General features: G+C 37.2%; 1 protein-coding gene across 5 annotated transcripts in view; it reads left to right on the top strand.

Annotated features, from left to right (window-relative positions):
• The window catches only part of USP15 (ubiquitin specific peptidase 15), a 59,778-nt gene that overhangs the window by 27,730 nt on the left and 18,558 nt on the right, over nucleotides 1-13,490 (top strand). For 4 of the 5 annotated variants that reach the window (XM_066319092.1, XM_066319090.1, XM_066319087.1 and 1 more), the window contains 2 exons: nucleotides 5,740-5,823; nucleotides 12,104-12,248. In XM_066319092.1, the coding sequence (XP_066175189.1) occupies nucleotides 5,740-5,823; nucleotides 12,104-12,248 (229 nt within the window). The remainder of the gene's footprint in view (nucleotides 1-5,739; nucleotides 5,824-12,103; nucleotides 12,249-13,490) is intronic. The other variant, XM_066319089.1, reaches the window with a different exon arrangement.

The raw sequence follows: 13,490 nt of genomic DNA on the forward strand, positions 1-13,490 counted from the left end.
ATAGCTGGCTACTTAGCGTAACTTACAGATGGCCTGCTGTTAACTTTAAAACAATTCTCACGTTCTAAAGGGAATATATTTTTGGTTGGTTAGAGTGGTTTTTTGACCATACAAAATGGTGAGACCTTAAACATTCATAGCTTAGTTCTTTTTCTCCTTGTAATAATGAATGTTTTCTTAACATTTTTTCAGATTTTTTCTGGCTGAAAAAACTCAGTCAGATTTTTTCTTCTGGTTCAAACTGTGCACACCTTTTTACTTTGCAAGAGCATTAAAGGCCCTTTCTCAATCCTTTTCTTTTACTGGATTGGACCCCATAATGTTTAATAAGAGGAGGGAACAAATGGATAAAAGATGTTTAGCAGTCCTTTTTAAAATAATATAATGCCTATTCATCCAAGCTTTTTAGGAAAACATATCCATTAATCTTCAAAGGAAAAAGTGTGTTTGGGGTTTTTTTTTCTGAGCAGTTGTTACGCAGACAGATGTGCCTTTCTACTGACTTTTCTGTAAGAAAGAATTGTGGTGTGTGGAGCTAACTGGGGAATTACTCTGATGTCTTAAATTGTATAAGCAAGAGCTATCAGCATGTTTGTCAGCCAAGAGCGGGACTGCCATTTGCTGATAAATAATACTTGAGATAACCATGTGTCTGACCTCCTGTGGGTAAACACCAAACATTGGTCATGTTCAACAGACATTTTCAAGTTAGTTTAACAAACATGTTCATTAATACGAATTAATAGAGGGAAAAACTCTTAACAAATGCATGTCCTGAACATTAGTTTTTTTAATTGATGAATGTTAAAATATCAACCTTTTTTACTGCAAATTCCCCAAAGAAGTGTGAATTCAGTGAAGAAGCTGAATTAGTGAGGGTTTGTAAGAAGAGAATAGTCTAGCTAAAGCTTACTTTAAAATTGTATGCTAGCCCAATCATAGCTACAGCTTCAAGGAAAAGAGTCCTTGATAATGGAAGGACATCTTGAGATAATCTCACCTAGTTCCCCTACTCAAAGCATGGGAAGCTGTAGCAGATTGCCTGGCGCCATATCCAGACATATTCCCTGTTCACATGGAATTTTATTTCTTTTGTTTTATTCCCATATACTTTTGTCCTTTCAATGGGCACCCCTGAGAAGGTTCATGCTCCATCTTCGTCATTGTCTCCCACTAGGTATTTGTAGAAGTGATAAGATTGTTCTGGAGCCTTCTCTTCTCTCACCTTCTTCACGCAGGTCAAGTGCTGCACCTTTGTGGTGTCTCGTGAGTCTTGTCTTGGAAGGTCCCTGTCTTTCTGGTACTAGGAAGCCCAGAAGTGAACTCAGCACTCCAGGTGTCTCTGGCCAGTTCTGAGTGGAGAAGGATCACCTCCCTCAGTCTGCTGGCAATGTTTTTTTCCCAGTGTAGCACATTGGTTGAAGGTGGTTGGCCTAAGGACACACTGCTGGCTCATGTCCAGCTTTTTGTCCAGCAGGACCCCAGGTGGTTCCCTGACAAGATGTTTCCCATTTGGTCACCTGCCCCTCCAGTGGTAGGATTGAATGGTTGTCAGTCCATCTCACTGTACATTTACATAACTCATTTTTCATCTGCTTGTCTACGGGGGTGTTGCAAGAGATACTGTCAAAGGACTTAAGGAAGTTGAATAAACCACACCCATTGCATCTACCAAGATAGCCTTCTATGAGGAGATTGCTATCAGGCCAGTTAAGTGGGATATCTACCACTGCTTTCACTGAGACACTTTCTCTTCACATCTGACTTGGGTCAGAAACTCCTTGTTCATCAATTCAGGCTTCCTGCTGCCTTTGCTTGATTTTTTACTTTTCTGGATGAACCATTATTGAACGTAGAGGACTTAATGATCTTAAAGATCTTTTCCAATCTAAATAATTCTGTGAATATCAGCCAGCTCTCTTGGGCCCCCTCTTCTCTCCAAGGCTGTACCCCATGGCACTTTTCCAAGCAGATCCCTATAAAGGTTAAAGTCTGCTCTGCAGTAATTCAGGGCTGTGTTCCTGTTTTCTGCCACACTGCCCCTCAGCATCTCAAATTTCACCGTCTTAAGGTCATTTTGGCCAAGGCCCCAGCCTTCACATTCCCAGCTAGTTCTTCCTTCTTGGTTTTAAGTATCAGATACAGCTGAGAAGCTCTTCTTGTTGGCTTCTCAGTCACCTGCATCAGATAGTTGTTATCATTGCATCCCAGAACCCTCCTGCGTTTTTTTTGTGTCCTGCTATGTTGTCCCACCAGCAGGTCCCCTGTAAGGACTAGGCCTGTAAATGTTAGGCTTCTTCCAGTTGTCCAGATAAGTCTTATCTGCCTTTCTTTATCCTGATCCAGTCAGTCTGGATATTCCCAGAGGAAAAAAGACTGTTCTAGCTGCAGTTGTTTTTCCTGATGTCTGTATTTATCTCCTTGCTGTTGGTCACTAGTGCAGGGAATTCTAGTGCAGTTTAACTATAGTGTTAATAAAGTATGTGGGCAAGTGAGTATCTAATGTGTTACCATTTATTTAGGCATAAACTGGGTTTTATTACCCCGTCTTCTGCTGTTAAAATGCTAAATTATAATAAATAATTCTGTGGAGGTTGTTTGCTACATCATTAATAAGTTACTTTCTAAAATTACCTGTTAGTTTCTGCTGCTGTTGTGGTTATGTTGAGAATTTGGTTTACTCTTCTCCTGCATTTGAGAAGCAAGGCATTTCCTGTTTTGGTAGATCTTAATTGGCTTACTCTGGCTTCTTTTAGCTTTTATATACAGCATTTACACATTGAGTTTTAAAATTTAAAACTCTATTGCATTTAAATTTGGTTGAAATTATCTAAAAGCTTCAAGTTTGTTTTGAGAAGTTCAATTTCAGTTCAAAATTATTCAAATCAAAAAGCTTCTTCTACAATAGACACATGTATGAATGTCAAATTTATTGTTCTGTATTTAAATGGGCTTAAACTGACTTCAGTTAGGTATGTTTTGCAGACAGGCTGTATTTTACTTCTCTGAAGACTCTATTCAAAGAGAAGGATTTAGATTGATAAATTAAATTATGGGAAAGCTTTGTGAATGTTGATCAGAATACTTGAAAAACTAATATGTTCTTCATGTGGGGGTATACAGAATGGTTTAGATCGGAAGGGACCTTGAAAGTTGATCTAATTCCTTCCCACTGCCATGGGCAGGGGTATCTTCAACTGGACTAAGGTGCTCAGAGCCCCATCCAGCCTGACCTCAAATACAGGGATGGGCCATCCAGTTTCTCTGTGTAGCCTGTTCCGGTACCACCCTCACAGAGAAGAATTTCTTCCTAATGTCTAACCTAAACCTACTCTCTTTCAGTTTGAAGTCATTCCCCCTTAGTCCAATGACCAGATGCCCTTGTAAAAAGTGCCTCTCCAGCTTTCATAGCCCACTTTAGGAAATGAAAAGTTACTCTCAAGTTTTCCCCAGAGCCTTCTCTTACCCCAGGTGAACAGCCCAAACTCTCTCAATCTGTCCTCATAGGAGAAGTGCTCCAGACCTCTGATCATCTTTTGGCCCTGCCGTGGACTCAGTTCAACAATTTCATGTCCTTTTGCTGGTCGCCCCAGAGATGAACACTGCATTCCAGTGGGGTGTCACAAGCGCAAAGCAGATGGGAAGAATCGCCTCCCTCACCCTGCTGGCCCCACTGCTTTTGATGCAGCCCAGGATAGTTAGCTTCTGTGCTGTGAATGGGTTGCTGGGTTATGTTGGGCTTCTCATCCACCAACATCCCCTCAGTTCTTTCTCTTTAGGGCTGCTCTTAATTTATTCATTGCACAGCCTATACTTGTGGTTGGGATTGTCTTGACCCAGGTGCTGGACCTTGCGTTTTTCATTGTTGAACTCATGAAGCTTCCATCAGCACAGTCCCTCTGGATGGCAGCCATTGCCTCCAGCATGTCAACCACACAGGAGAGTTTGGTGTCAACAGCAAATTTCGTGAGCGTGTACTAATCTCTCTGTCCATGTCACTGCTAAGCAGCTCTGGTCCCAGGAGTGATCTCTAAGGAGCACCACTGGTTTCCACTTGGACACTGAGTCGTTAACCACAACTGCTTGAGTGCAACCATTCAGCCAGTTCCTTACCCATCAAGTGGTCCCATCTGTCAAATCCATGTCTCTCCACTTTAGAGACAGTGTCTAATGCTTTGCAGAAATCCAGACTGATGATGTCAGTCTTCCTTCATCCACCTCTTTAACCCTGTTTTAGAAGGCCACCAAATTTGTCTGACAAGATTTTCCCTTAGTTGACAGCATGTTGGCTGTCACCAATCACCTCCTCAGTGTTCCCAGTTGGATGGCCCATAGCAGACCCCCAGTATTATCTTGCCTGTCCCTGCCTTCCCTTTAATCCTTATGTATAAGGGATCATAGATTCCTAAGAGGAGCTCCCAAGAGGTTCTACTGCCTGTCCTTCCTAAAGAGCCTATATCCAGTATTCTGGAATTAATCCCACCATTTATTTACCAGTGGTGCCAATAGGATCGTACCCCACAGGCATATGCACATTTCCAGTTCCTCTTGTGTTTTGCCCATGCTTGTGTGCTTGCATGGAGGCATTTAGGTGAGGCCCTCAATGAAGCTGAGGTGCTGGCTGCAGTGGCTGGAATTCTTTTGTGCTGTACTTCAAGTTCATTACTCCTGACCTCCAAACCCTTTCCAGGCTCTGTGCAGCAACTATTGCTAGCTCTGGCATCAAATTGGCGTGACTGGTGTTGACTGAGGTCCCCTTCCCCAGCAACTTTGCTTTTTCAAAAGGTTTATTAATAGAAACTTGAAAATGAATGTGAAAATATACTTGGGAAAATTCCCAGTGTAAAGTATTTATTTCTTTACAGAGATTAGTTCTTGAAAGGTGTTTAAGAAGTCCTGAGCATACAGAAGTTCTTCTCTTAATACAGCAGCGTGCATTTCAAAACTTTTCAATGAAAGCCAGAACTCCAATTCGGTTGGAGTTATGTGAACTGCTTTGAGTATGCTGTCTTTTCCTTGTACGTCTGTAAGATTTGCTTGAGAAAAACACGCTTGCAAGATAGTTGTAAATATTATATTTATTTGTTATATTTAGAGATCTTTGTGATGAAAAGTGTCAGTATTCTTGTATTTTGAAGTAGTCTTAAACCATGGGGATAAGTGATAATACTTTACTTTTGCCAAAAAAAAAAAAAAAAGTTTTAAAAATTTAGTGTTGTGCATAATATCCTGAGATTATCTAACAATATCACTGAGATAGTTTTAACTAAATGGTTCTATGCTGCTGTTAAATTAATCTTGAAGTATTTATTTTAATCATTTTTGTATCTCATCTCAACACTTACTTAGTTTGAAATGAAAAATTAATACAACTCTCACATTAGAAATTCTGTATTTCAAGATTAAAACATCTGAATATCTACAGTCATACTATAAGCTGAAAACAATTTTTTTAGCACAGTGGCCTGTACTTTCTTTTGGTTTTTAATAATAATAATAGTAATAATAATTTGTTTTCTTCAACAAGTTATGGAAGTTTTAAGTACTGTGAAGCATTTCAAATTTTAAAATACAGATTCTGAGGGCTGCATGTCCTGGGTATTTTTAGTGGTTTGCCCGCTTTTAATAAAGTATTTTTTTCCATGCTTGTTTATCTGCTTTGTTCATTTGTTATCTTTCTTTCATAGTTTTTAATATCTCAGCATTTTTGTCTAATTTATCATTTTCATATTTTTAAAGGTCCCCAGGTGCATCAAATTTTTCAACTTTACCAAAGATCTCTCCATCTCTATCAAATAATTATAACAACATGAACAACAGAAAGTAAGCAATATACCTTAAAACATTATTTAATTAATCACCTCAGTATGATATAAACAAAGTTCAATGTTTTATAGCTCCTAGCTTAAGGATTTTGACTCGCTTTGAAATATTTGGCTTGTAAATTATTGCTGGTTACTATTTCATAGTAGGTTGGTAATGCTGACACCAAGAAATGAAACATTAGTGATGTTTGTAACTCGTACTCTTCTGCTGGGAAAACACTAGAAAGAATTTTGGGTGTTGTAAGGAAAGGTATAGACTTCATTTAGAGTTTATCATTCTAAAATACATTGTTGCTATTATTATCCTGTCTGAATTTGAATGGACACTGAGAAAAGTACTTACCCTTATTGTAATCAGGTTTTCCCTTTTGGTAATCAGGTTTATTGTTCATAAGATATTAGAGCAGCATATGTGGCATCACACTTCAATTTCAAATCATGACAGCTGAATTGTGTTAGCTGTAATGTAGCCAGCAGCTTAAGTTCTGTTTCTTAGTGCTAGAAGACTTGAGAGAGATGAGTCTGTGTGCTTGACGATTACAGTGAACACAAGTAAGAGATTTGTCACTTTTATATGCTTTCTCCTTTGTATTCCAAATTAGTAGTTTTTTTTTTTAATAAACAGTGTGATAAAACTCTAAAAGGGCTTTCATATTGCATTGGCCAACTTTCTGTGTAATTTTGTTGTTGTTATTGTACACAACTGTAACAGAGTTGGTGAATATAGAAAAACATGGAGTTATTTCACTTCAACAGATAATGGAGCATCTTTCAAATGCTCGAAACCAGAAAGCACTCATCTTTAATGCAAGCTGGGGAAGATGGAGAGCCCTATTCTGACAGCTCATTCAAATTTTTAGTATTTTTTCTAAACATGCATTTTGTGATCACATCTGAAGATGTTAAATATTTAAATATTTAAAAGGTGACAAAAACATTAAATATATAATATCTTCCAGTTAAATACTGCACTTATCAGAAGTGATTTTTCCTAAGGGGTGAAGTGTCACATGTGCTTCTACCAATTGTGAGTAGCCCCAGCTCTCACTGTTGAACAGTTGAAATCTGTGTAATTAACTGCAGTCTGTTGTACTCTGTGTGTGAATGTGAAGTAAATAGGAAGGGTATTGTATATATGATTGTGCCAAAAGGTACTTTATCAGAGCTGAACCTCCAGCTGAGAACTAATTTCTTCTGCTCCTACTGTTTAAGCAAAAGTGTTGCCAAACCCAACACTTAACAGAGACTCTTTTTTAGAGAGCTGTGATTTTAAATCAAACCATTGAAGCTTTCTTATTTTCTTTTGTTTTTCGGGGTTTTTTTAACCTTAGCTTCTTGCTAGTGATGTAGTTATTTTTAGGAGGCACTTACAAAACCTGTTGCCAGATCTTGTAGCTTTTAAAGATAGTTTGTTCACATGATTTACCTGATTTTAATTTTATTTCTTGGTTTATTTTGGAGCCAAAATATGAGCTTTTAGAATATAAGGAAAAATTCTGGGGTTGGGGGGGTGTGTGTGTTTGTTGTTATTTTACAATTTATGATTTTCAACAGAAATACTTGTTTAAAGGGAAGTCTCATAATTTTCAGATTTTATAAGGAATTGGTCCTTTTAAGTGATTCAACTATATCTTAAACATTTGTAAATCAGTTAATAGGTACGTGTACTCTCTAGTGTTATGAAATACCAGTCGTTTTTCTCTTGTATATCAAAACATAGTACATCTGGATGTTACATAAGGCAGATACTCAGTGCAGAAGTATATAGTTTTCCTTACAACGCAATAATCCAGTTATGATGACTTTAAAATAATTTTAAAATGACAAATTAATAATTTAATGCAAGATGTAATGCAGATGAATCTTTAGCAGCACTTATCTCAGAGTCTGCATTCAGTGATGAAGTCATATCCATTAATACACTTTGTACTTTTAAGTACATACTTTTGCATTAAGAATTTTTGGCTTCAAATATTAAAAGGAAAGATACATCTCTGTGTTTAATTCTGTTATAGAATTGTGCATTAAGAATTTTCCACTCTTCTTGCAAATATTTCCTCATGTAAAAAAGTACTTTTTTTCATTAATTAATGCTGTCTTTGGTATTTTCTTAATGTCAGCTTTGTGTGGAATTTATTTCCTTGCTTATGCTTCTGCCTTATTGCCTCTTATATTGCACTTCTAACGTCCTTAGTACATTAGAAATTAGGCATTTGTGGCTTTCTAGGATCTGTTGGCATCTCCATATGGGCATGAGATGCTGTGACTCTAAAGGAAATACCAACATGTGTTTTGAAGATGATTTTAGCTGACAAATATGATTTATAAGGCAGAAAAATCAAACAACTGGGTGTGTGTATTAATGGTCATAAATGCTAGTCATTGTAAGCCTGTTTTTGCAATTACTAGAGCTCACCTACAGAGTAAAATTTTGTTAAAAATCTGAAATAATCGGGTTTCTTTGTAGGGCGTATGTTTCTGTAGTATTCTTCTAACCCAGGAGGTGTTCGGTGTAAGAGTATGCCTCAAGTTAGTAGATACTTAATTTTGTATTGAGGTAGTCATGCATTAGATGTTAGAAATAGCTTGTGCAAATGTTACCCAGTCTGATGCCTTCATTTCTGTAAATGTGAGTTTGCATTTGATGGAATGGAGGATTCCAAATAGTTGATCATTGATGTTCTTTCACCTTTACAGGTGATCTTGTTGAAAGAATAGCATAGGAGGATTAGCGTAATATGTGTCAGTGGAGTCACAAGAGCAGGGGGAGACAAGCATCTTCTAGGTCTTACTGGAATTTCTATTTCTTGCTGTTAATAAAGCCACACATGTCATATCACATACAGTGTTTTTTAAACTCTGTGGGATGGAGATTAAAAACACCTGAACAGGGATTTTGCTTGGGGAATTAAGTGAAAAGTTGTTCTGTTTGCTTCATTTGTAACCAGTGCTTTAGGCTTCTAAAATTACTTGTTTGCATCATTTAGTAGCATCAGCCTGTCAAGACAGATAGCTGGCAGCTTTGTTCATATGCTTGGAATATTTCAATATGCTTATTCTAAGAAGTACAAGTGTTAATTACATTACCTCTAGAAACACTTCCTTCATGTTGTACCTGACACATAACCAAATTATGACAAAGGCAATTTAAACAGATTATGTTATCTTTTCTCTGTAGACAATGATAATGAACAAAAATAAAAATAGTAATCTTTATGTAGTGACATGGACCTCTCCTGCTGCTTCAGGTATCTGTAAAATTTGATGAAACCTGATAATAGGTTTCTAAAAGGAGCTAGTCACAAAAATCCATTGGCAGTGCATTAAAACGGTTGAAATATTGCAGAGCTCAGTAAGTCTTCCAAACTTTTAATTTTCTGGGCTCATTCTTGCAATTCAAATTCCTTTATGTATGTACCTGTTAGTACACAGCATTCCACTGTCAAATTACCAGTAGTGATGCTTTTCCAGGCTTCTCTGCTGAAAATCCATGCTTCACAGAACTCTTAACTGTACAATGAGTGCTCTGGGTTCATCATAACCATTTGAAAGCTGCTTTGATGTTTAAGGGTATACACAAATGCTACTAACAAGTCATTTCAGATCTAGCACATACAATTCAAAACTTACAGATTTACAGATAATAAAATCTCATTTTGAAACCTCCTTTTACCATTTTTACCATTTCAAGAGCTCTGTTCAAGGGTCTGAAGATGGTTTCATGTTTTCAAATCTTGCCTTACTCTTGTGAAGCAATTTTTTTCTAAGAATTATTAGTGTTTTCTTTCTGTTACTGCTCTCACTTGACTGGCTTGTCCTAATACCTCCCCTCTGCTTTTCCCTGCATTGTTACTTCATTAAAGATAGGAAGGTTTTGCAGGAAAAGCAGCTGGAGGCTTGGGGACGCAAAATTACCACGTTACTTTTTCTAAGATATTTCTGTTTGAATTAAAGTTATGTAGACTTACCTTGCATCTTTACTTGCTTTCCATTGTTAGCTACTTATCAGCTCAAAAGCATAAAAAGCAAGGCAACAATGTAAATTCTATAAAAATAACTTTTCCATAGCAAAACAGCTTGCAGACTGATGGAGCTGTTAAGAGACATCCCCTAGTATCCTGCAAACAGTAGGCAGTGTTTTGTAGGATATGTTTAGATAAAATATCATAGACCCATGAAAGAAAAATATATTAATAGACCTAACTCACAGAATGAGTCGTAGTGGGTTTAGTCTCTAAACCCCTCAAATATATTTCTGTGGGCCAGTACAGAAGATGAAGGAGTTCAGAAATGTCTTTCCCTTTTGAGAAGTAAACTGAGAGTTTATCCCTTAGAGCAAGTATACACTGCGTCTATCTGCACTGCAATTATCTTGCATTAAATTATCATCATGGTACTCAGCTGATTTGAGAAAATCTTTCACATGAATATAGCCACAAAATACCAGTTGCATTTCCTCAGCTTCCTAGTGTCCCTCCAAAGCTGACAATTTATGAAGAGGCGGAAAACTGCAGAAAAGGAAATAAAAACTAAAATCCCCAGAAGAATTAAATTCAGTTTGTTCATTACCCCTACATCTCCTGAATTTCAAAGAGCTTTCTTTTTTGTTAAGCATGTGAAAAGTGTTATCTGTAAGTCAGATAAGGACAGCAGCAGGAAGGAAGCAAGGCTGAAAGTAGAAGCTTGTTGTGTACTCTGTTGCCTGTGCATTTCTGTTACTGCTGTGCACTGTTGGAGTGGTTATACTGTGAGAGTTGCATTAGTGCCAGTGGCAAGCTTGTGGTTTTGATTCCTGGGGGAATTAAGGTTTGCCAGCTTCAGGGAATTGGAATCCACCACAGTAACTGGGCTGCAACTGCAAAGGGAGATTGAAGGTAATTTTTTCTGGGGATCCCTCATATGTGGGTGAACGCTAATTTTATAGGGTTTTTTTTAATTGAGAATGACCAGTGAACACAATACCTCTTAGCTAGTTTGGGGGCAAGCCAGAGAGCAGAGAAAATGCATATGTATAGAAAAGGGAAGAACTAATGGGAAAGTCAGCTATTAAAAAGAAATGAGCAGATGTAAAAGTTTGATAACAGCAGCTTAATGGACAGTGCAGTTACAAACTACACAAATTTCTAAGACCCTTGAAAGAGGGAGATATTCTCATCCTCTCCTGTTTGAAATTTTTGATAGCTTGATTAAAAAAACAACAGTTATTTATGAAAAGTGAGTAATTGTGCACTGAGGAGACAGTTGGAATTCAGTTAAAGAGCATGATAATGTTCAGGAGTAATGGCTGGGGTCTAACCATTGGGCACTTGCATCCTCAGAATTTTGTGATTAAAAATCTCAGTTATTTGTCAGGATAGATTCTTTGCACTGCGTATTTTTGCCTATCATTCTTAGCATCTGACTTTCAAATTTCATGTGCTTCTTATGTGAATGATGCTTAGTAGCTGCAGAAATACCTCTGAACTTTAGCCAAAGCTGCTGTCACTTAGATTTCAATATGATCTATGCCTGAAATGGTTAAAGTGGTTGCTTGTTTTTTTCTAACGTAGTAAAAGATTACTTTGCTTTTCTAGTGTTTTCAGATGTGCTCACTTTACTGTGTTGAGGGGTAGCTTATTTTTGAAATGTTTGTATTTCATCTGGAAACAAATTGGTTTAAATATCATCATTTTACCTATTTCAGTCTTCTGCAATTTCTCCAAACAGATGCAACATAGATTTATATTGAAGTTGTTGCAAGGCATTTTGCGCATTCCTTTACCTCCCAAGGCTTTTCTGCATTTGCATGCTGGATTGTGCTGTCCTAGCAGGGAAGCTATAAATAGACTGTCTGATGCAGTGAGGCAGCTATGCCACAGTGGCCTTGGAAATCTCAGCTTTCACCTGTAACTCTGCATTCCCATTCCCACCGACCTCTCTCTTGCAATAGCAGGATGCAAAAGGAACGTAAATGATTGATTGCTGCTGGTGGTGTCTAAAGTCTGAGTGTTTTAAATATGATGGAGCAGTGAAGAATAGAGTAAGCTGTGAAGCTGCTCCTATAAAAAAGGGGTAGGGATGTAATAATTGCAGTTACTGCAGTATGTTTGATTTTGGTTGTTTGCACAGGTGACTTTCAAATAGACATTAATGTTATTACAGAAGTTAAGTATTTTAAATCTTTACTTGTTTGCGGAAGTTAAAGATTTTTAATCATTTAAGTTTATAAGGTACTTGTATGCTTTAAAGTACTATAGAGTACATGTTTACATTGTGAAAGATGTCTTGTTTTCTTACAGTGTGAAAAATTCAAACTATTGTCTCCCATCATATACTGCTTATAAGAATTATGATTATTCAGAGCCAGGAAGACACAATGAGCAGCCAGGCCTGTGTGGCCTAAGTAACTTGGGGAATACATGTTTCATGAATTCAGCAATTCAGGTATGTACTTAAAAATAAAAATCAGCTAGTGTTATTACTTAGAAATGGTGTCTTGTTTTAATTTGTCATGTTTCAAAACTAGTATTAAGAGATCTGCTAAGTAGCAGGATAGGATAAAAAGTGAGGAAGTAATAAATCTTTATTGGTATACTTTGAAAGTTGATTTATTTAGCTGCAGTCATAATGATCAATGTCAGAAAGAGATTTAACCAGTGTTCTACATGAGTGAACTCTTGAAGTCGGATTCTTTGCTTTTTGTAATAATTGCTACCAAAAAAAATTGTAAAAAAGTAGATGATTGATAGATTACTGGGCCTTTATTTCTGACTCATTATGTACTTTTAGTGCACAGGTTAACATGCAGGAACCTTGGAAAATATTTTCCTTTGGCCTTTCCTCAGAATAGCTATTTCATGGATTAGATATTTTACAGGAATGTGTTAGCTTGTTTCTTTGCTATGAATGCAAGAGAAATACTAGTATATCTACTACTGCTCTACCAAGATGAAGCAACCTTAGTGTATTAATTTTTAAATGGAAGCCACAGTTGTAGAATAATTAACAGTTAGAACTAGGAGTTTTGTTTGGCTTTGTTTAGTCCTCAGACTTGCCTTTGGTCATTGGAACAGCCTTCTGTCAAAAAACTGTTATGTGTATTTGAATTCTTGTTCACATATTTTCCTGCTGAGTATGAAAATACTAGATCTCAACAAGCATGCTGCAGAGTTGTTATCCTCCTTTCCTCCTTGGTCATTACAAGGATTTCTGGCTTATGTTTGTGATTTCTTTGGGTAAAATTAAAGAAAGAAAACCTGAGAACACAACCCAAATGTTGCATTCCTTCTTTAGCCTGTTGGAGTGAAAAAATAATTTCAGGTACATTTGTAAGCTAAGTTTATGAAGTTATTGAAATTTGTTCAAAAGAAAATTTTTTTCCAGAGTGTCGTAGTGTGTGGGATACTTCTTTCTGTCCCTTCTTTGCGTGGACAGTTAGTGAATAATTTGGCCCTACTTTTCTGTAGCCTCCCATTAGGTAGCTGGAGAGAGCCACAAGCTCTCCCCTTAGTCTTGTCTTCTTCAGGTCAAACTAATGCATACAGCTTTGCCTTTCCTTGTATGTTGTTGTTCAGCCCCTTGACCATGTTGGTGTCCTTTCTCTGCTCTTTCTTATACTGGGGAGCTCTAAACAGGACAGTGCTCCTGCAGCAGTCTCACGAGTTCCAAACAGAGGGGAAGATTTGT

Source organism: Sylvia atricapilla, chromosome 5 (genome assembly GCF_009819655.1).
Source record: "Sylvia atricapilla isolate bSylAtr1 chromosome 5, bSylAtr1.pri, whole genome shotgun sequence".
Lineage (NCBI taxonomy): Eukaryota > Metazoa > Chordata > Aves > Passeriformes > Sylviidae > Sylvia > Sylvia atricapilla.